This window comes from Quercus suber, unplaced genomic scaffold (genome assembly GCF_002906115.3).
Source record: "Quercus suber isolate HL8 unplaced genomic scaffold, Cork oak 2.0 scaffold_83, whole genome shotgun sequence".
Taxonomy (NCBI): domain Eukaryota; kingdom Viridiplantae; phylum Streptophyta; class Magnoliopsida; order Fagales; family Fagaceae; genus Quercus; species Quercus suber.
This window is the reverse complement of record NW_027069548.1, coordinates 899,872-922,055: the sequence shown is the minus strand read 5'-3', so window position 1 is coordinate 922,055 and position 22,184 is coordinate 899,872. Positions and strand designations below refer to the sequence as shown.

Sequence of the window (22,184 nt, the reverse complement as noted above, 5' to 3'; positions counted from 1 at the left end):
CTTCATGCATCATGGAAGGTTGATCAAAAGCAGATTCATTAGCTTCCAATATCACATCATGTGCACTCTCTAACATAATACTCTCTTTAGACACCATCTCTTCACCTTGCTGCTCTTCAATAGATCCATTTCCTTGCACGCATGTTAAAGCAACACTTGTCGAGACATGTACGTCTGTGTGAACATTAGGCTTTGGTGTTTCTGGAGGATTCTCCACGACCAAGATATCATCATTAATATTGTCTTCTATTGGGGCAGCAATAAGTTCATTGTAATCAAGTATCCTTGATTTCCTAATTGAATCGAATTGAGTCTTCTTTTGCTTCATTTGAGCAATTATGTCTTGAACATCTTTCATGAGCTTTACAGATAATTCCTTTAATTCCTTGATAGATTGTTCAAAAGTGCACTGAAGACATGAAATGGGATGAAGATGAGGATTCATCGTATTTGTTTCAACATGAAAAGTACCACACTGAGATTAGGGTAGATACTTAGCTCGAAAGTATAGTGACAAATACTCATCACAAAGCTTTTCTTTCATATCTTCCCACACAGTAATGGCAGGTTCATAGTTTAGATAACGGAAATATTCAAGCTTCTCCCAAAACATTTGTGCTCCACCTCTTAACTTCAACTTTGCATGCCTAACCTTTTTGTTATCTGCCCAATTTGCTTGCTCAAATAATTGCTCCATCCCATTCATCCAATAGATAAATTCCCGTGGATTAGTTTTACAACCATCAAAATAAGGTGTTTCAGATATTGCCATAATAACCCAATGAACAAGAATCTTATTGAGTGATGTTTACTAGGCTGATCCATTTTTTTTTTTTTTATGGGGTAGTTAGGTAAGGTAAATGCTGGGTTAAAGTGGAAGTGGGACCTATGGTTTTAATTGGACTGAATAGGCTGGGCTAGATGACAATTGTGAGCTTCTGATATACCTTTTTTTTTTGGGGGGGGGGGGGGGGGGGGCGAGGGGTATCAAGTCAGGAAATGGTGGATTAATGCAGTTCCAAGGGAAACAAAAACTGCCGGATAGCATTTTAGAAACAAGTGTGCTAGAGTCTTAAAGGTTAAAATAAAAAAAATCTAGGTGACAAATTACCTTTTAGATGGGTTGAAGGGTTGCTGGTGGACTTGCTACGGCATGGCGACGAGCAAGTGATGGTCATGACAGCGCGAGACAAGGATGGAAGGGATCGAAGCTGTTGGCAGTGAGTTACTACAACTGGAGGTTGCGAGTGTGTATAGCAGTAGTCACGGCAGCAAGCGAGAACTGATGGAGGTGGATCTTCGACGCGAGGAAGACCAAAAATTGATGAACCAAGGTCAACGGTGATAGAACTTCTCTGTCTTCATGGTTGCAACTAGTTTGGTGATTTGAGTATGGGCTTACGATCTATGACCGTGGGTTGGTGTCTTGGAGTGATTGGGATGTTTGTGTCAAATTGTAAATGGTGGCGATATGGTGGTGGCACAGGCAAGAATTTTTTTTTTTTTTTTTTTTTTTTTGTGGGGTCTTCTAGTGGTGGTAAGAAGCAACAGTGATTGGGATTTCTAATGGGTTGTGACGGTGGTTCAACATATTTTTATTTATTTATTTATTTATTTATTTTTGGTTCTAGATTGACTGCGATGATGCTTCAAACAAATTGGTGTTTGCTCTGGTACCAAATATGACGCAAGACAACCAGAACAAAATTAAAACAACAATAAAATAAATGGATATGACCTAGAAGTCAGCACCCAGGCCTTACTTGAAGTCAGCACCAAACGAGAAAACCACTAGGAGTCAGTACCTAGGGTAGACCTGGAGTCAGCACCAGATCAAAGAAAGACCAAATGGCCATTTTTTCATTCATCAAAATATCAACTATCTCTTCAAGGAGTACAATAGGTTGCTTATAAAGGATTACTAAACCCTAATTCTAATTGGCTAGGAAACCCTAATTGCCTTATTACGAAAATAACCTTGCTTCCAAATTAAAATATTAATAGCCTAATAAACTACTAGGACCTAAAACATAAAAATACAATTGACTTGCAAATATAAATAATACTAAATAAAAATATTTTTGCGTCTCTTGCATCAAATGAATAGCCCAATGAGATAGGAAATTATCCAGGTGGACAAGGACAAAACACTCAAAAGAAGAAGATAGAGCAAATATAAGGAAGGGAGAGGATAGAGAAAAGGGAGGAGAATACACTAGATTGAGAAAATATATTGAAAAAGGAAGAGAGAAAAAGAAAAGGTCTTGGTTCTTGATAGTAACCCTTGTAACATGACCCATTAAATTACAAAATGAAAATTGAGTGCTATATGATTTGGAGGTGGTAGTTGTTTCTTGTTTTCATTCAAATCTCCCATTGTGGATTTATATTAGTCTATAACACAAATTAGTTGTGATCCAAACCTTGCTTAATATCGCCCATAATTTAGCTAAGCTTTTTGGTCAAACAGTAACCATTTGTGCCTCTAAAACTTTAGAGTTCAACTTGAAAATGATATCAATTTATGAAGTTTATTATATAGTTATTTCCAAATTTTATTACATAAACAAAACAATATATTTGTAGACTTTTTTTTTTTTTTAATCTTTGAATGAGCTTGGACAAAATTTAGCTACAAAATTGGTTGTAATTTTCGACTACAACCTTATTCAATATATTTTTATTGGAAGCAAATTTTGATAGATCTACTATTGGATTACATCTTCTTCTTATATCTCTCATACTTGTAAAATTTCTAGAAAATTAGGCTCCGTTTGGTTTAGAGCTGACTCAATTCTCAGTTCTCAGTTTTCAATTTTCACAACTCAAACCCAAAACTCATAACTCAATTCTCAAACTCAGTTTCACTCAAAAATTGCAAAACACATGTTTGGGTTGAGTTCTTAGTTACATATTTCTACCACTTTTCCCCAAACCCGTGGAGCCCACCACTAACACTACCTAGTACAATACTATTGCTACCCGCGGCTTATTAACAAAAAAAACTAAAGCCACTCTTCCTCTCCCTTTCATTTCTCTGATTCTTCCTCTTTTCTATCAAATTCTTTTGCCTATCAAATTTTTCCACTTTTCTCTGTTTCTTTCTCAGCTTTCTCTGTCTCTCCCTTCTAAACCAAACAACCACCCAAATCAAACCAATCTCAAAATCCACGGCCAAACCAAACCACACTAAACCAATTCCAGCCACCCAGCCATGCAGATCAGAAAGGACACCCACCAAATTCAAACACAAAACAACATCCAAGCAAATGAGAGTCCAAGTTTGAATTCATGCCCACAAAAAATTGTTCACATAAATAGGAAATACATAGCACCCAAACAACACACACACACCATTCATAAGCCCACACCCAGAAACCCATTAACATCTCTTTTCTCAGAAACCCATTTCGCGCACCAATACCTAACTACACCGAAACCCAGCTCCACCACCACCAACGGCAAACCCAGAAATCCACAACCACAACCTCCACCACCAACAGCCCTCAACACAACCACAACCTCCACCAAAAAAACCCACAAACACAGAAAACCCAAACCCAAACCCAAGAATCCTTAGATCAAAAACCAAAATCATGAAAATGAGGTGTGGGTTTTTGTTTCTGGGTATAAATTTATGCATGTATGAAAATGGTGGAGTGGGATCTGAAGAAGAAAGAAAGAAAGAAAAAGAAAGAAGAAGGAAAAAAAAATGGTGGAGTGGATCCGAAGAAGAAGGAAAGAAAGAAAAAAATGAAGAAGAAGAAGGAAAAAAAAAAAAAAAAACGTTGGAGTGGGTCTGAAGAAGAAGGAAAGAAAGAAAAAGAAAGAAGAAGAAGAAAAAAAAACGTTGGAGAAAGAAGAAGATGAGGAAAAAAAAAGCCTTAGAGTGGGTTTGAAGAAGAAGAAAAGAGAAAGAAAAGGAAAGAAGAAGAAGAAAGAAAGAAGAGCCGTTGGTGAGTGGGTTTGACAGACTTGACAAAACACAATTCATGGGCCCCACAAAGTCCAGAAATTAACCTTAGTGCCACTGAGATATGTATTTCAGAAATTGAAAACACCAATTTGGTGTTTTCAGTTTTCTGCACTGTAGCTCAACTCAAATTGAGTTTGAGTGATGAAAACAGGGAGAGAAAATCAAGCCAAACACAAGGTTTTCAGTAAGTCCCACGCAATTTTCAGTTTAAGTGATGAGAACTGAGTCATATGACTCAAAACAAGACTAATCTAAACAAGGCCTTAAAGATCAATAACAATGTCATTAATAATTTGTTTAAATTGCAAGTTCTTTGTAGTTTAAAATTATGTATAAAATATAAATTTATAAATTACATAGTAAATAATATCCGATTGACACAAAATTTGACATGTGTATTAAGAGCGTAAAGAACATGCAATTCAAGAATTAGATTTTCAAAATATGTAATAATTTTAATCTTATTAAGTAAGGTTGTAGCCTAAAGCTACAACAAATTTTATAACTAAATTTTGTGCTTATCCTTTTATCTTTATCACCTAATTTTAGGTGTGTGTGACTACCATTTATGATGGAGAAAAAGAAGGACATCATTATAAAATATGATTAATTCCACATTTATTTATAAGGTGAGCATAAATGAAAATCTCAAAAAAAAAAAAAAAAATTGATGTAGTGTAATTGCACGTCGAGGCTAGATCATGGACACCAACAAAATAAGAGAGATTTCAATTTTAGTTGATTGAAAATGAGAACTGTTAAGTGTTGATAGTGTTAAAAAAAAAAAAAAAAAAAAGGTGCAGATTTTTCCACTTTTATTTAAAAAGGAACAAAAATAAAATATTTAAAAATACATATTAATGTGCAGTAATTGCACATCCAATTTGGATCATATACACCTACAAAACAAGAGAAAATCACTAAAATAAAGGAAAAACACTACAAGAATATGATTGTGTAATGAGAAATCCAAACTAGAAACACAGAGAAAAATACCACAACAAATATGGTTTTCAAAGAGAACACTGTGAATACTAACTTAAGCTTCGAAGAAGCTTAGGCTAACATCATAGTGATGCCTCCTAATGAAATTTATCTTGGCTTGTAACTTGTAAGTGTCCATGTCTCATGATCCAGATTTGGTCATGCGATTACTGTACATCAACAAATTTTAATATGCAAATTCATCCTAAAGGTGTTTTCCTCATAGCTTCATTCTTAATTTCCAATAAACATTTTTTGTTTTCTATCTTTTTCATTAAAAAAAAAACTGTTCCATAAATTACTAATTTGGACTTCTAATGTTTAGACAAAGTTCAATTTAGTCTCCCAAAGTCTCAAATATAAAAATCAGGTCAACATCATTCTTAACAAAATTACTAATAGTTGAAATTGACTTAATTTTAAAATTTGTATACTTTCCAGCTTTCACAATACCCTTTCACATATGTTTCAAGTTGCTACATTCGTTACTTTTTTATCAAAATTTAAATGAATTTCAAGTTGCTACATATGTTTAGACAAAGTTCAATTTAGTCTCCAAAAGTCTCAACTATAAAAATCAGGTCAACATCATTCTTAACAAAATTACTAATAGGTGAAATTGACTTAATTTTAAATTTTGTATGCTTTCCAGCTTTCACAATACCCTTTTAACATATGTTTCAAGTTGCTACATTCATTACTTTTTTTTATCAAAATTTAAATGAAAATTGATATCTAATAATAAAATTGATTTGATTTTGAAACTTGAAAGTGTGTGTGGGATAAGCCGATATGCAGACTGCACACTGCCAAAAAATAATTAAATACTCGAAGAGATTTAGATATTTTCACGTAAAAAAAAAAAAAGAATTTTTTTTGAGTAAACAGTAATACTTATTAGACACACATGAAAATAATAATACTAGTTGTACGGCCCCCGCACCATGTCCTATATTGGGCTTTGGACCCTGGCCTGGGTATATGGCCCATAAGGCCAATCTCCTTCTACCTGGCAGCCCACCCCCGGGCCACGCGTGCTGCAGGCCCAAGCCTTGCCTCTTTATCGTGTCTCGGCAAAACCTTCCCAAACAGTGATAAATATTCGACTCTTGGGACGCCCCGCCCTGTACCTACCCGGCTGTGCCTCGGAGAGGCACCGCTGCCGAGAACTATCGTAGAGGTGGGAACCAAGTTCCAACGCCACCCTCACCGCTTGCCACTCCCACCTGACCACCCACTTACGATCGATAATACTGGACCGCCGGTAGCACTCATTGGCAAGTAATTATGACCTCTCCACTGAACTATGGACTATAAATACAAGAATTTTTGAAAAGAGGAGGGAAAAAAAAGGGAGGCTGGAAGAAGGGTGTAAACAGCGAGAAAGAAGAGTAAGAAGGTGGCCCGGACCCCCAAGGAGAGGAAAGCGATCACATTAAGTCTTAGCGTTAGGAACGACCCAGTGTAGGAAATCCAAACCCACAATACAAGTAGGTTGTGAGTCTAAGTGAGGCCCAGCCCAGCGGGTTTCAGTTTTGAGGCGCACAATTGGCGCCGTCTGTGGGAAAATCCTACTAAGCAGTGGTTCCGCCGAGACTCGTTCACAGGAAGATGTCTGGAAGTAACGCCGAGAGCGGCTCGGCAGGGTCTTCCCGGGGCTCCACCTGGCGGGAACAGAGGCAGAAGAGATGCGAGGATCCGGTTTACGAGCAATTGGAAGAGCGATCCGGTCTTGGAGAAAGGTCGTATCAAACGGAGAGAACGGCATCCCATGCTTCCCGGCACATGCAGCCCGACGCCAGGGATGAAGAGCTTGACCAGCTGCGGAGGTTAGTACGAGACCTGGAGCTGGAAGCACGAAACGAGCGCCACCGAGCCGGTCAAGACGACCGAGAGAGAAGGCCTGACGCTGAGGAGGAGAGATGCGGGGTGGCGTCGAATCAATCAGGATCCCGCCTCCACAGGGAGCGCTCGCACTGGAGGGAGTCCCATCGCCGTCGAAACCGCTCCATGTCAGCGGAATCTCGCCGACGGCGAAATCGCTCTCGGTCGCGGGAATACGGGAATCAGGGCTCAGGTTCTCCAGAAGGACGGCCGAGGAATGCGGCCATGGATGCAATGAGCCGTGCGTTGGCAGGGCGGCTCGGTCCCCATTCTCAGCAGACATTGAGCGAGCACCGATGCCGGACAGATTTACGCGCCCGCCGTTCAATTCTTATGGTGGGAAGACGGACCCCGTGGAGCATGTCAGCCACTATATCCAGATGATGTCTCTGCATACCCGCAATGACACTCTGATGTGCAAGATTTTTCCCTCCAGCCTTGGTCCCACGGCCTTAAGGTGGTTCAACGGGTTGCGCAAGGGCTCCATTCACAGTTTCGCCGAGCTAATACAGGAGTTCGGTTCCCGTTTCGTGACATGCAGTCGGGAACAGCAACCGGTGGACGCGCTGCTGTCTATGAAGATGAGGGTAGGGGAAACCCTCCGTGATTATGCTAGCCGATACTGGGAGCTCTACAACGAGATTGGCGGAGGGAACGAGAAGATTGCAGTGAGCACTTTCAGAATGGGATTGCCTGACGAGTCGGGGTTGAGGGAATCATTAACTAAGAAACCTCCCGAGGATATGAGGCAGCTGATGAGGCGCATTGAGGAGTACAAGCAGTTGGAAGATGATAGAATACAAAGCAAAGGCAAGGCGCAGGTGACGGATCGTCCTCGGCAGAGCGGTGTTCAACAGAGGGCACGGGGAAATTTGAGGATTCAAGAGCCAGTAGCGCCAATAGGGGAGGTGAACGTGACGTTCAAGGAACCCGTGCATAAAATTGTGGATAAGATCAAGCACGAGCCGTACTTCAGGTGGCCTAACCGGATGGCTGGCGACCCCTCTAGGAGGAATCAGAACCTATACTGCACCTACCACAAAGATCGGGGGCATACTACTGAGCAGTGCCGAGTGTTAAGGGACCACCTCAGGCAGTTGGCTAAGGCAGGACACCTCAAGGATTTTGTGACGGATGCCGGGGATCGAGGAACAAGGCATGGCGCCCCACACGGAGGGAACCCCCTTCCGTCCCCTCTTGGGGTAATTGATGTAATTCACGTCACCCCGAGTGGCATTTCGACGGCAAAGGGGAAGGAGGTGTTAACAATGATATCGGTAGAGGGGAGTACGGGCGTGCCACCTCTCGTGAAGAAGATCAGACCAACCCGAGAGCCAATCACTTTCGGCGACAGTGATTTGGAAGGAACCATTCAGCCGCACGACGACGCGTTGGTAGTCACGGCGAGGGTTGGCGGCTTCGTCGTGAAGAGAATAATGATAGACTAGGGAAGCGAAGCGGATGTTATGTACCCGGACCTATTCAGGGGGCTTGGGTTGAGGGATGAGAATCTGTCAAAGTACAACACTCCCCTGGTTGGGTTCGACGGGAAAATGGTGGCTCCCGAGGGGCAGATCTCTCTGCCCGTGAACATGGGGGGCAAGGATGTAATGGTAAGTTTCTTCGTAGTGGCCTCATACTCCTCCTATACGGCGATTCTTGGGAGGCCATGGATACATGCAATGGGGGCTGTCCTGTCCACTCTGCACATGAGGGTCAAGTTTCATACCGATTGTGGTGTCACGGTGATACAAGGAAGTCAGCAGGCGGCCAGGCGATGTTTGATCGCCATGGTCAATTGGAAGGAGCAATCAGACCAGAAGGATCAGGCCAACCCCAAATGTTCGTCGTCGGGGACGCCCTTATAGCAATTACAGAGCAAGCCAGAGGAGGTCGCGCGCGCCGAGAGCATGCTTAAGGTAAAGGTGTTGCCGGATACGGACAAGTACTTCCAAATAGGGGAGAGCATGGAGGACCGGGAGAAAGTAGAGATGTTGTTACTCCTAATACAGAATGTGGACGTATTTGCATGGAGTCCATACGAGGTTCCCGGGGTGGACCCCGAATTCATTGTGCATAGACTTGGAGTTGACCCTTCATTCGCCCCTAAAAAGCAGAGGCCGAGGAGATCAACCTGGGAGCACTCCGAGGCAGTAAAAGTGGAAGTTCAGAGATTGAAGCAGGCAGGAGTGATTCGGGAGATCTTCTTCCCGGATTGGTTGGCGAACACCGTGGTAGTGAAGAAGAAGAACGGCAAGTGGAGGGTCTGCGTCGATTTCACCGATCTAAACAGGGCCTGCCCAAAAGACCCTTTTCCCGTGCCCAAGATTGATCAGCTGGTGGACGCCACGTGTGGGCACCCGAGGATGAGTTTTCTGAACGCTTTCCAAGGGTATCACCAAATCGCCCTGGCGCCCGAGGATCAAGAAAAAACGGCGTTCATCTCCCCGGAGGCGAATTACCACTACATGAGGATGCCCTTCGGATTGAAGAACGCCGGGGCCACCTACCAACGAATGATGACAAGAATGTTCCGAGACAAGATAGGGCGCACGGTCGAGGTATACATCGACGACATGGTGGTTAAGAGCAAACAGGAAGCCCTGCATATGGGGGACCTCCAGGCGGTTTTCGAGGTTCTCCGACGACACAAGTTGCGCCTTAATGCAGAGAAGTGCACATTTGGTGTCGGGGCCGGGAAGTTCTTAGGGTACCTGAATAGTACACGCGGAATTGAGGTCAACCCCGACCAGACAGAAGCTGTGAGAAGACTGAAGCCACCGAGCAACTCGAAGGAAGTGCAAATACTAACCGGGATGCTAGCAGCCCTTAACCGGTTCATCTCAAAATTCGCAGATCGCTGCCGACCGTTCTACCAACTGCTGAAGAAATGGACTGGATTTCGGTGGAGCAAGGAGTGCGAAGAGGCCTTTGTGGATCTGAAGGTTTATTTGGCGCGAGTGCCCATGCTTACGGCACCAAAGCCAGGTGAGGATTTGTTCATGTATCTGGCGGTATCCGAGCACGCCGCGAGCGCTGTGCTACTGAGGGACAAAGGGATCCAGCAAACCGTGTACTACATCAGCAAAACTCTTGTCGACGCCGAGACGAGATACTTGCCCATGGAGAAACTCGTATTAGCCCTGATGCACGCCACCAGGAAATTGCCGCACTATTTCCAAGCTCACACCGTACACGTCCTGACTGAGTACCCATTACAGTCGTTATTGAAGAGGTCGGATTTCACGGGCCGTATAGCCAAATGGGGGACTCGACTCGGTTCCTTCGACATACGGTACAGACCTCGAAGCTCGGTGAAGGGCCAGGTCCTCGCGGATTTTATTGCTGAGTTTTTGCCCAGAGAGAAGGGAGAGATGGTTTGCCAACTGGAGACTCGACCGTGGAAGGTATTCGTAGACGGCGCGTCGAGCTCCACGGGCGCCGGTTCAGGAGTTGTTATGATCACCCCCGAAGGAATACGACTAGAACACTCGTTTAGATTGGGTTTCAGGGCGTCCAACAACGAGGCAGAATATGAGGCTTTTTTGGCCGAACTGAGGGCAGCTTCGAGCCTGGGGGCTCGGGAGATTGAGCTATATTCAGATTCGCATCTGGTGGTTAATCAAGTGCAGGGCAGTTTTGAAGCCCGAGATCCCCGGATGAAAGCATACCTAGAACAAGCAAGGCTAGTTTTGGCCCGCTTCAACACGGTGAAGGTTTTCCACATAGCCCAAATACAGAACAGACATGCTGACTCCCTAGCCACGCTGGCGTCGTCAGTAACCGAAGAGATACCACGGCAAATCAAAGTCGAGCTTATCCCGGAGCCGAGCGTCAGGGTAATGAGCGACTCGGGAACTACAGGGATCAATGCCACCGCAATCGTAACCCCTGCCCCGTGCTGGATCTACCCCATAATCGACTTTCTGGCCGACGACCGACTGCCGAGTGACGAAAAAGAGGGCATCAGGGTCCGTAGGATGGCTCCTCGGTATTGGTTGGCGGAAGACCGGACTTTGTATCGAAGGTCCTTCGGAGGGCCGTACCTCTTGTGCTTACGCCCGGAGAAGGTGGGCGAGCTCTTGGCGGAGCTCCACTCTAGGGTGTGCGGCGGCCATGTCGGGGGACGTTCATTGGCGCACCGAGCAATGACTCAGGGGTTTTGGTGGCCTCAGATGCAGAAAGACGCCGTCGAGTATGTGCTTAAGTGTGAGCGGTGTCAAAAGCACGCCCCTCTGATCCATCAGCCCACGGGCCACCTGAACCCGATCAGCAGTCCCTGGCCTTTTGCATAATGGGGGCTGGACATCATCGGCCCGTTCCCTCGGGTGACGGTCGGCCGAAAGTTCGTTTTGGTGGCTGTCGACTATTTTACCAAGTGGGCGGAGGCGGAAGCTTTGGCCAACATACGAGATGTGGAAGTAAAGAAATTCGTATGGAAAAATATCGTCACCAGGTTCGAGGTGCCGAACACTATCATATCGAACAACGGCCTACAGTTTGACAGCCGGGCGTTCCGAGACTTTTGCGGTGGTCTCGGTATCAAAAACAGGTACTTAACTCCTTCTTATCCGCAGGGCAACGGTCAGGCTGAGGCTGTGAATAAGGTGATTGTGAGTGGGCTGAAGAAAAGGCTGGAGGGCTCAAAAGGAAACTGGGCTGAGGAACTTCCAAAAGTCTTGTGGGCATACCGCACCACTCCTAGACGGTCCACCGGGGAGACCCCTTTCTCTCTCACGTACGGAGTGGAAGCCGTGATCCCTACAGAGGTGAATCTATGCAGTGCGCGAGTAGCGGGGTTCGATCCCGCCCAAAACGACGAAATAATGGTAGGATATTTGGACAAGGTGGAAGAGTACCGCGAAATGGTGACAATACTGCTCGTGGAATATTAGCAGAAGCTCGCCCAAAGATACAACCGAGGTGTAAGAACAAGGGAGTTTGTCGCCGGGGACTTGGTCCTCAGAAGAGCCGTGGGCAACATGGGGAACACTAGTGCCGAGAAATTGGCACAGACATGGGAGGGACCCTACAGGGTCACAGCTGTGGCCTGCACCGGGGCTTACTTCTTGGAAGACCTAGACGAGAGACAGCTGCCCCGACCGTGGAACGTCCATAATCTCAAGAAGTACTATCATTGATGGGCGATACGCCGGGCATAAAGTTAACCGCAACCTATTGTATATGTTTTGTAGATATACTAACGATGTTTTTTTTAAGCAAACCCGCATTATTCTGACCTTGATCCTCGGTTTGATCCCAATCACCGAGCAGTGGAAACCCGGACTATTCACTCTAAGGACAGAAACCTGACCCTCGGTTCGATCCCTATTACCGAGCAGGTGGAAACCTTAGCCTTTTTGTTCTAAGGACAGAAACCTGACCCTCGGTTCGATTCCTATCACCGAGCAGGAGGAAACCTTAGCCTTTTTGTTCTAAGGACAGAAACCTGGCCCTCGGTTCGATCCCTATCACCGAGCAGGTGAAAACCTTAGCCTTTTTGTTCTAAGGACAGAAACCTCGCCCTTAGTTCGATCCCTATTACCGAGCAGGTGGAAACTTTAGCCTTTTGGTTCTAATGACCGAAGCCCGACCCTCGGTTCGATCCCTATCACCGAGCGGATGGAAACCTTAGGGGTTCGAGAACAGAAGTCTGACCCTCGGTTCGATCCTACCACCGAGCAGGTGGAAACCTTGCCATGATTGGACACATCACAAATAAAGAGGCAGCCAACAAGAGTTCATTACTCAGTAAATACGAAAGAGCAACACGATAAAGCATTCATATTAAAGCATAAAACTTAAAATTAGCGTTTTGTTGCCAAAACCCGACAACTCGAAATAAAGAAAAGACAACATAAACAAATTATCCCGTCACCACAACCCGGTGACATAGGCAATTCTGCTCACTGAAATTCTTAAAAGAAGGAAAAATAAAAAAGGGCTGGCTTTCAACTTTAGATGTCCGCCACATGTGCGGAGGATGCGTCCTCTTGAGAGCGTTGGTCGGCGTGAGGAGTTGGCGGCTGGATGTCCTCCCCGGTTCGGTCCCCGACATGGGGGTGGCTGGTCCCCTCCATGTCGGTCGGCACTGCATGAGAGTCGATGGCATTCACCAGTTCCCTCATGCTGGAGGTCTCTTCTTCATCAATAACAAGGGGCGTGAGATTCTCGGTTTGTGGGATGCTCGGGAAAGGGATCTTATTGCGATCCCTCAACGGAGAATCCTCGGGAATCCCTAAGGCTTGAAGAGCGGCGAACCAACCCTCCTCATATCCGAGCCTGTGGGCCTGGCGAATGACCGATTCCGCCGAATTCTCGGCATCCGCGAACCCCTCATTATACCACTTGTTTTCATAAGCCTCCAGCGCCGCCTTTGAGTCGGCCAGTTGCCCTTCCAGCATGGTATTCAAGCTCTGGGCCTCCGCCAATTTGAGCTCGGTGCCGCCCAGTTGCAGTTCCAGCGCCTCGGACTTCGTTTCGGCAAGAGCCTGGGCCTTTATGGCTGTAGCAATTTTATTCTCTGCCTCCTCGGCTATTTTCGACTTCTCCTTCGCCGTGGCCTCCGCGACATCCTTCAGAGCCTTCTCCCGCTCAACCTCCTCGGCCAGCTCCTTCATCCTCCCGTCCACAACGTACGACATTTGTGCAGCCTTACCACACAATATTCACTTTGTAAGGTAAAATGGAAAGTACACGTGCATAGGCAAATAGGAAGCCGAGAATCGTAAAGAGAAGTAAAACAGTTACCGCTATGGTGTGCCACTGCAAACGCCTCCCCAAAGACTCGTCCGTCAATTCCGTGAAAGCGTGCAAGTCCTCGGGCAAGAGGATGCCGCACGCTAGACTCTGCGCCACACGGCCACCATAACCTTTGTCCCATACTCGGGCACTGGCTGTCGATGGAAGAGGCTCGCCGCTAAGTTGGAAGGAGGGTCGCCATGCTGCCGGAGCCCGGGAAGTAGACGCCAGGTCTATCCCGGTTTGCGCTACCGGTTCCCGGATGACAATACCGGCCGAGGGTCGCGGGGGCATGTTACCCAAGCCCGTCTGAGTTTGATCGGTTGTGCGCGGCCTTTTTCGAACTCGGGTTGATGGGACAGCAGGGGGCGAAGCATCTTGGCAGGAGGTTGGTTGTCGCTGCACGGCAGGCCGGGCACTCGGGACCAAGCGGTCGATCGTCATCTTCCTCCTCGCCACCATGGTGTAGCCTTGGCCGAATCCTGTTTCAGAAGAGTCAGTTGGTTCTGCGGCTGCACCCTCCACTTCCCGAACAGGAGCCTCGGGCTCTACGGTTCTCTCGAGCTGAGCAGGAGCTTGTTGGATTTGCTCGTGAGCGCGTCTCTTACGCTCGGCAGATACGCACTCGGCTGATTCGTCACGGATGGGCTGTCGCTCGTCTGAACAAATGAACCGGGGGCCGAGATCACGTGCCTCGCCTACGGTTAGCCCTGGGGGGAAGAAGTTCGCGTGCCGGACGTCGATGTATGAGAGGAAAGGGCTGTCAACTAGCAAAGCTTGGCTGAACGCCTGCCAAGTTGAGTAGACGGGATTGATACTGAGGATGAGGTGGGACGCTCGGAGTTGTCCGTCCGTGTGCACAAAGATTTCCGACCTGAGCACGAAGTTCAGGTCCCGAACATGTACCACTCTGATGTCCGGCCTGAATCTTTTACTCTCTGCACGAAGGAAATAAGGGTTAACAATTACATAGCCGCACCAAAATCAACAAGACCAAAGTAAGTAAAGGCTAGTCACCGACCAACGTCGCGCGGCGAAAACACACAGGGGAGCTCCTTGGCAAACCAATTGCCGCTCACCCGAACGAAATCTTTTGCCGAGTTATGATTCGAATCTGGTAGGCATGAAATAGGCCGTACCCTCACATCCCTAGTCTTTATATAATAGTCAGACTCGATATTGCCGCATAGACTATACATCTGATTAATGTCAAAATGATTTAGTTGCAACCCGTACAACTGGTTCAGCCTACTCACGCAACTCACTACCCGGTAAAAGTTGGGAGGGAGTTGGTTGGGACAAAGGCCGTAGAATCTAAGGGTGCTAAGAATTAGAGGGTCAACCGGGAACCTGAGCCCACCCTCTAGAATGGTCATCAAGGGAAAGAACACCGTGTTTTCACCACAGCGCCTCTAGATGTTGATATCGCTCATATTGCAGTAGGCAATATCTACGTCACTAGGGACATTATATGCTTCCCTAAATCTAGCCAAAGCATGTTCGGAAGAAAGGAGGTGCAAGTAACTCATTTTTCAAAGCGAGTGTTTTCTAAAGAAAATCAAGAAAAGAAATGCTATGATTATCAAAGAATCTACTGGACTGGCTAAACAGAAAAAGTAAGAAGAGGGAAAGGAACTTACTGTAGGCTCTAAGGAGGAAGTGTGTTCTGGGCCAGAGGGTGAACCATGAAGGAGGGATGCTCGGCAGAGTAAGATATTGTAAAATGAGGAATGCGAAAGTGAGAATTAGTGACTAAAGGGACTATTTATAAGCGTGGGGAGTAAAATGAGAAGCATTAAATAATCCACTGGCGGGAAAACACTTGGACCGTCGCTTTAACTGCCACACGCGTAACGCCTCGGTTCACGAACAGTCAGACAGTAATGACGGATAGGCCGCCAGTCAACTCCAATCGCGTCTTTTGAGACACGCATTAATGCGCCCATCAACGACCGAGCACCGACCCTTCGACTCCCCAGACGGGTATCCACCCCCTGCGACCCTTGATTCACCCCCGGGAATGGGGAGCGAATCAAGGGGGGCCTATTGTACGACCCCCGCACCATGTCCTATATTGGGCTTTGGACCCTGGCCTGGGCATATGGCCCATAAGGCCAATCTCTTTCTACCTGGCAGCCCACCCCCGGGCCACGCGTGCTGCAGGCCCAAGCCTTGCCTCTTCATCGTTTCTCTGCAAAACCTTCCCGAGCAGTGATAAATATTCGTCTCTCGAGACGCCCCGCCCTGTACCTACCCGGCTGTGCCTCGGAGAGGCACCGCTGCCGAGAACTATCGTAGAGGTGGGAACCAAGTTCCAATGCCACCCTCACCGCTTCCCACTCCTACCTGACCACCCACTTACGATCGATAATACTGGACCGCCGGTAGCACTCATTGGCAAGTAATTATGACCTCTCCACTGAACTATGGACTATAAATACAAGAAATTTTAAGAAGAGGAGGGAAAAAAAAGGGAGGCTGGAAGAAGGGTGTGAACAGCGAGAAAGAAGAGTAAGAAGGTGGCCCGGACCCCCAAGGAGAGGAAAGCGATCACATTAAGTCTTAGCGTTAGGAACGACCCAGTGTAGGAAATCCAAACCCACAATACAAGTAGGTTGTGAGTCCAAGTGAGGCCCAGCCCAGCGGGTTTCAGTTTTGAGGCGCACACTAGTGTTTTAAACCGAGTTTACAATACATTACATAAATAGAGTACGACTACAAAGGTTAGGCTTTTGTAGTTGTAAATTGTGATTATAATTAGCGAACACTAGACACACACAATTAATGTGAGATAAACATCTTAATTTTTTTTAATAAACAGTCTAATACTTATTAAAATACACACAAAAATAATAATACTAATATTTTAAATCGAGTTTATAATAAATTACATAACAAGAATATTGAGACATTTATACTTGACCTACAAAATTTGATGCATTTAATATTTAATGTGGCATTTGTTTTATAGATAAAAGTAAAGTAATAATTTTAATATGCACTGTATCTAGTCAGCTTGCCCACTTTCACTGGAAACATTATCTTTTGGCAGCTAGCACCGGCGGATAAAAAGTTGCTTCTTCGGTCTTTCTCATAGGTTAATATAGCTAAGAGGAGTTGGTAAACTGGTAAGATTGCCAGCACAGCTTCGAACATATCCTCATTCAGTCATTCATATTTCATAGGTCCCAAAACTTAAAAAAAAAAAAATCAATCACACATACCCACCATTTTTATTAAAATAAAAAAAGAAAAATTGTCGCTCAAATCAGTAGAAGAATCTTCTTTCCTAGAAATTCTTTATTCTTGTTAAAGAAAGAAGCGAAGCTTACATAAATTCGAGCCTTTGTCTTTAAAAAAAAAAAAAATCATCTTATGCTCCAAGAACACTATAAATATCGATACATTTTACCATTCATCTAGAGACACGTGGATACATTAAACTTTTTTTTTTTTTTTAATTTGATGGCTGAGAAAAGATTTAAAGTTAAACAGTGTCAATCATTTAGCTACTAGAATTTTAGCTTGGATACTTTAAAACTTAAAACTTAAGTTTGCCACCAAAAATTATATTAGGTTGGAGGAGAACATGTCTATAAATCCTACATATTATTAAACATTTATCACATCACATACCATCTTACCCAAAAGGCACAATAAATTTCACAATTTTTTTTTTATATAATTTATTGAATTAGCAAAATTTGTGGCAAAATCATTTATATTTGTACCATCCCTATTATCATTTTATTTTATGGCACACCAATTATCAAATTCTTGGTGGACACGTTCTCTACACAAAACCAGCCACATGTAATAGAAAGGAAAGCACATAGAAACACTCTCAACTCGCTAGTACACAGAACCTTCCTCAACGACTTTTTTAATTTGAAGCTTCTATTAACTATTAAGGATAACTTTCAAACTTTCCAGGTAATTCTATTGGGCCTTCCAACATTTAAAAGTGTCCCAGTCTATGCCTATATGACTTTATATACTTATTCTCTAATCCAATCCATCTGGGACACACAGGAAAACCATTGTGTAGACCATTGAAACCTTCATTCCTTTCCTCTGTTTTCAGTTTTACCCCTTAAAAAAAACAAAACCACTCAAGTGAGCAACATCCTTAACTTACAGTAATTTGCCCATTATTTCTAGTTTGAAAAATCCCACCATCTATCAGACATTTTTAAATTTCTAATTTGGGTAACATGCAAAAATTCAAACTTGGCTAGAACTGCTGCTGTCTCACAAGGTTCTATTTCTTCAAATTTTCTCTTGCTTTGTTTTGGGTGGTACTAGGAATTTTATTTTCAGTTCTTGAATGTGACTTTTGCTTGTAATTGTAATCTTTTAATTTTTAGTGTTGCTGAGAGCTCCAAAAAGTACTTAGTTTTGTGAACATTTACAGTTGCTTTTAGGAATCTTTGTATCTGGGTTTTCTATAGTGGTTTGTAATATTGTGTCAAATTGTTGTTTTGGAGACAAATTTTTGTTTTTGGGTTTGTGCTATTGTGTTAAATTAGTTCTTTTAGAGACAGAAATTTTAATTTTTTGGGTTTGAGTTTCTAGGGCTTTGTTCAGATTTTGAATTCTAGGGTGTTGTACATGATGTTGGTTCTAAGCATGAGTTCAAAGAGACAAAGGCGCCCAAATGTTAGGTTAGGGGAAATAGGTGATGTTTCTGCAGCTTTTGCATGTAGGTTTCCTCAAAAAACTGAGGGAAAATTGGGGCATAAGAGATGGAGACATGATTTTGTGAACCCTCAAGAATTTGAAAACAATTTCTTGTGTGGATTCTCAAAGTTCACAGCTTCAGAACCTGGTATCTCTCCAAGGACTTCTGCTGATTTGCAACAGAATAGAGAGAACAAGAATCCAAACTCATCAAACATGGTTTCTGAATTTGCAATTTCAGAGGAGCTTGGTATGACCAAGTCTGGACTGGACTTCAGTAATATAACCCGGAAGTGTAGGGTAATGAAACGTCGAGGCCGGGATGCAAGAAACAACATTTCGGTTTTTGGTGGCACTTGGAGTTCTAAACTTAGTCCTGAATTCAGTAGTGAAGATGGGAGAGAGAGTGGTGGGAAAGATTTCATTGGGTTCACATCAAATGTGTGGGAGGATGATTTCCCTGATAATGGTTTTAAGGACTTGTCGGATCGAGAAACGCCAGCTACAAGCAAAGAGGCCTGTGAATACGATATGAATGAGCCCACTTATGATGCACGGCAGCAAGGCAATCTCAATGATCCTTGGAAGGAGGATGCTTGTTATGAAGACAACTCATTTCCTAAATCTGGCGGTGTGTGGGATGAGATGGGATCTGGAGGTAGTGATGTAAATAGTGTTAAGAGATGGTTGGAGGATCTCGGGTTTGGTAAGTATGCTAGTGTTTTTGAAATACATGAGGTTGACGAAGAAGCTTTGCCACTACTTACTCTTGAAGATCTCAAAGAGATGGGTGTATTTGCTGTTGGCCCTCGAAGGAAGTTGTTCAATGCAATTCAACAGTTGAAAGGAGAAGATGATTCTGCATGATGGTATACTCAACTGAGTTTGTAGATAAACTTGCTAATGTTGCTTGTACTAGCTAGCTCTTCTGTGCAGGAAAAAGTGTCAGAGATGTATGTAACCTTTTGGACTTCTAACACATTTACTCTTTCTGGCTTTGCTACTTATGTGAATGAGATGAGATGACATATTTCATAACTTTTGCTCTTGTAGGATTTTTTTTTTTTTTTTATAAACATTTTCCCCTTCATAATTCATCAAGTTTATGAATTTTGAATCAAAACATTGTGCCTACTAAACAGATGAACTGGTGACTTGTTGAGAGAGAGACTTTTATGAGTTAAAGAGTATCCGTCTGCTGGTAGTGGTAACTCTTCTGGCCTCATTGGAAGGTATATCATAGACAATAATAATACACTATTTTTCCCTTGATGTGAATAATGATCACTTGTATCTCCACGTTATTAACTAAATGAAACCAACATTTCAGCATTGTCTATTTCTTATGCTTAAAATGTCAAAATGATGAGTGGGTCTGTCTATTACTCCCATTTAGAATTCAGTAATGGCTGATACTGGGACATACATTCTATAAGAATCAGCAATGGACAACAGATGTTTGGTTCTGTAATGTGTTACCTTAATTTATTTTCTGATACAATATATTGATGATAGCTTGAGAGGTCTTATATTCTCAAATTCTGATTAAATTTTGTAACATTTGGGCTAGACTCAACTATTGAGGTAATCCACCATCATCTTTTACTGGTAAATTACAAGTTTGATAGGATTATGGTGAGCCTATAAACCCCCATAATTGCTAACTTATAATTTCATGTATTCCAAATCTTGTTCAAGTTTAATTTTATAGATATTGGTGTTGTGTGTGTAAAATCAATACTTTACTCTGCTAGGAGCTTTCACTTGTGCACCAAAAGAACATTTATGCAACATTATGGTGCTTAGAAGTTAGAAGTACTTGACCAGTAAATAATTTTATGTATATTGGTTTAAATGAATTATTGTGACAATAACATGAATCTTATATAATGATGCTGTTTGTTGCATATGTTGATCGAAATGTTTTTTCAAGAACGACAAATTGTCTGTTGAAACATGTCAAGAGTGTGACTGAGGCTTCTTCTGAATGGTGTATGTGTCCATTTGTATGCAGACCAACAACTGCCTGTTAATGGCCTTCATGGCATATCTGAACTATGACAAAAAATTGTTTAAAAGGAGGTACTCGTATCATTTGGTAATGGAACAGTTGCACTTCCTTCTCCTTGTTGTGCACTGTGTTTTGCTTGGAGAGCGCAACCTCCACCTTCCTCATACGTACTTGTAACTGTGTAGTTCATTCTGACTTAGCATCTGCCTCTCTGCAACTTGATCTTAGATGTTTTTTTATCCATCTTTAGAGTTTGTTACTGCTTTGATTTTGATAGTTATTGGTAGTGTAATTTGCAAAATCTCTTTTTTGGGGGGATTTTGTGTTTTCAAATGCAGATTAACAATTTAACATAGATTCTGTGCATTAATAGTTCATGTATATGGTGTGTGTTCTGTTATAATTCTTAACTGAACTGCAAAGTTTTTCTTACACAATTGATATTTCAATGCAATGCAGACATTTGCATGCAGAAGGATGGTTTTTTTTTCTGAATCTCTTCCTTGTCTCCCCTTCCACCCCAACATTTTGGCTGGAAAGTTGGTTTTTGAAACTTGATTTTTCCAAACAATTATTTCAAGTTGGAAGTTGTTTACACATTGCATGTTGGACAATATATTGGTCTTATAAACTCTTTATCCTAACATGCCTTCAATATTGACTCTTTTTGTTCCCCCTCTCCAATTAACAGTTCTGCAAATGAAATAACACTCAGGATAACTTATCGGCTTAGGATACCCAAAAATATGAAGGATTTGGGTGGTGCAAGTAGTTTACAGGTGATGCCTTGATGCTAGTGAAGTTGCAAGTAGTTTAGAGGTGGGTTTTGCATTGATATGGATGCTGTGTGTGGAATATTCTGTTTCCATTGCTGCAGGAATGTTGAATTTCGGTAGTAATAGGACCTATCAGTTTCACCCATTGCAGATCTTTGTTGAGTAGTTTCAACTTTCAAGTACTGATTGACAGGGATCTCCCAGAGTGTAATTCGACTGTCATGAATAATAAATTGTTGCAATTGGCTTAAGAGATCTGGTGGACAAGTTGGGTGAAATTGTCTTAGTTCTGAATGAATTTTTTACCAAGATTTCGTGATACTTGATTTTAGGCTTTGTTTGATTTAGTTTGATATGTTCTAATTATTTTCTCTTTCAGTTTAATGCTTTTATAACCATTTTAAGGAGAATGAGCAATTGAGCATATTTTCATTGTTCAAAGATTCATTATGGTTGAACTTATTACAACTAGTCATCAACAAAATAATTACGCTTTAGTATCCTATTGAGATGGAGTCATTAATTAAGAATCTGTGCAAGTCATTTTTGTAGAAAAAAATTTCGCCACAAGCCAGTTTGATTAGAAATTTGTGCTGCACGTGGTGTATGGGCAAAGAAAGATCTGTGTTACAATTCGTTTGGAGATTGAAAATGCATATGCTATAAACTTGTGTTTTTCCTTTGAGTACAAAATCTCGCAACATTTTCACGACAATCTGAGGTATCAGCTCACCATGGGTCAAAAAAGAAAAAAAAGATTATACAACTTAAAACAAAAGTGTTGTGAGATTTTGTAGTGGCCTAAGACTTTCTCATAACTGAAGTTAAAAACATGAGCAATATGTCAGATGTCTTTTAAAATCAGTGCTTCAAATTTGGGGAGAGATCTTTGCAATAGGGCATAACAAACATGTCTAGAATTTGCTTTATCTTAAGTTTACTCTCAAACTAAATTTCCATTGGAATAATCTGAAAATTGGATAAAAAGACCGTAAATCTGCGAGAGGGTCCCATATAAACAAACCTCAGCCCATTCCAATTCAGAGCCTCAAAAATCACAAGCACTGGGCTGGGTCTCTACAAATCCAACTATGGCCTGGGCTGGCTTTACTTCATTGAGCTCTTATGCAGG

At 43.1% G+C, this 22,184-nt stretch overlaps 3 protein-coding genes across 7 annotated transcripts; all 3 read left to right on the top strand.

Moving 5' to 3' along the window:
* The first annotated feature begins 7,140 nt into the window (after positions 1 to 7,140).
* LOC112037288 (uncharacterized) lies at positions 7,141 to 8,292 on the top strand. The gene has a single exon (XM_024070100.1). The coding sequence runs from the start codon at positions 7,141 to 7,143 to the stop codon at positions 8,290 to 8,292; it is 1,152 nt and encodes a 383-aa protein (XP_023925868.1).
* A 462-nt stretch (positions 8,293 to 8,754) lies between these two features.
* On the top strand, positions 8,755 to 11,739 carry LOC112037290 (uncharacterized). The gene is made up of 2 exons (XM_024070101.1): positions 8,755 to 11,039; positions 11,301 to 11,739. The coding sequence occupies exons 1-2, from the start codon at positions 8,755 to 8,757 to the stop codon at positions 11,737 to 11,739; spliced, it is 2,724 nt and encodes a 907-aa protein (XP_023925869.1).
* Positions 11,740 to 17,573: 5,834 nt separating this feature from the next.
* LOC112037298 (uncharacterized) lies at positions 17,574 to 21,303 on the top strand. Of its 5 annotated transcripts, none has more exons than XM_024070109.2 (3): positions 17,574 to 19,218; positions 19,408 to 19,497; positions 20,968 to 21,303. In XM_024070109.2, the coding sequence occupies exon 1, from the start codon at positions 18,197 to 18,199 to the stop codon at positions 19,130 to 19,132; it is 936 nt and encodes a 311-aa protein (XP_023925877.2). In that variant the 5' UTR covers positions 17,574 to 18,196; the 3' UTR covers positions 19,133 to 19,218; positions 19,408 to 19,497; positions 20,968 to 21,303. The 5 variants fall into 5 exon arrangements, with proteins under 5 accessions (XP_023925877.2, XP_065630010.1, XP_065630009.1 ...); XM_065773938.1 differs by having other exon boundaries at positions 20,736 to 21,303; XM_065773937.1 differs by lacking the exon at positions 20,968 to 21,303 and adding an exon at positions 20,199 to 20,709.
* Positions 21,304 to 22,184: the final 881 nt, after the last annotated feature.

Coding starts and splice junctions, on each gene's coding strand:
- LOC112037288 (XM_024070100.1), top strand. CDS start 7,141: ATGCCGGACAGATTTACGCGCCCGCCGTTCAATTCTTATGGTGGGAAG.
- LOC112037290 (XM_024070101.1), top strand. CDS start 8,755: ATGCTTAAGGTAAAGGTGTTGCCGGATACGGACAAGTACTTCCAAATA. Junction 11,040..11,300: donor ATGCAGAAAGACGCCGTCGA/GTATGTGCTTAA, acceptor TATCGTCACCAG/GTTCGAGGTGCCGAACACTA.
- LOC112037298 (XM_024070109.2), top strand. CDS start 18,197: ATGATGTTGGTTCTAAGCATGAGTTCAAAGAGACAAAGGCGCCCAAAT.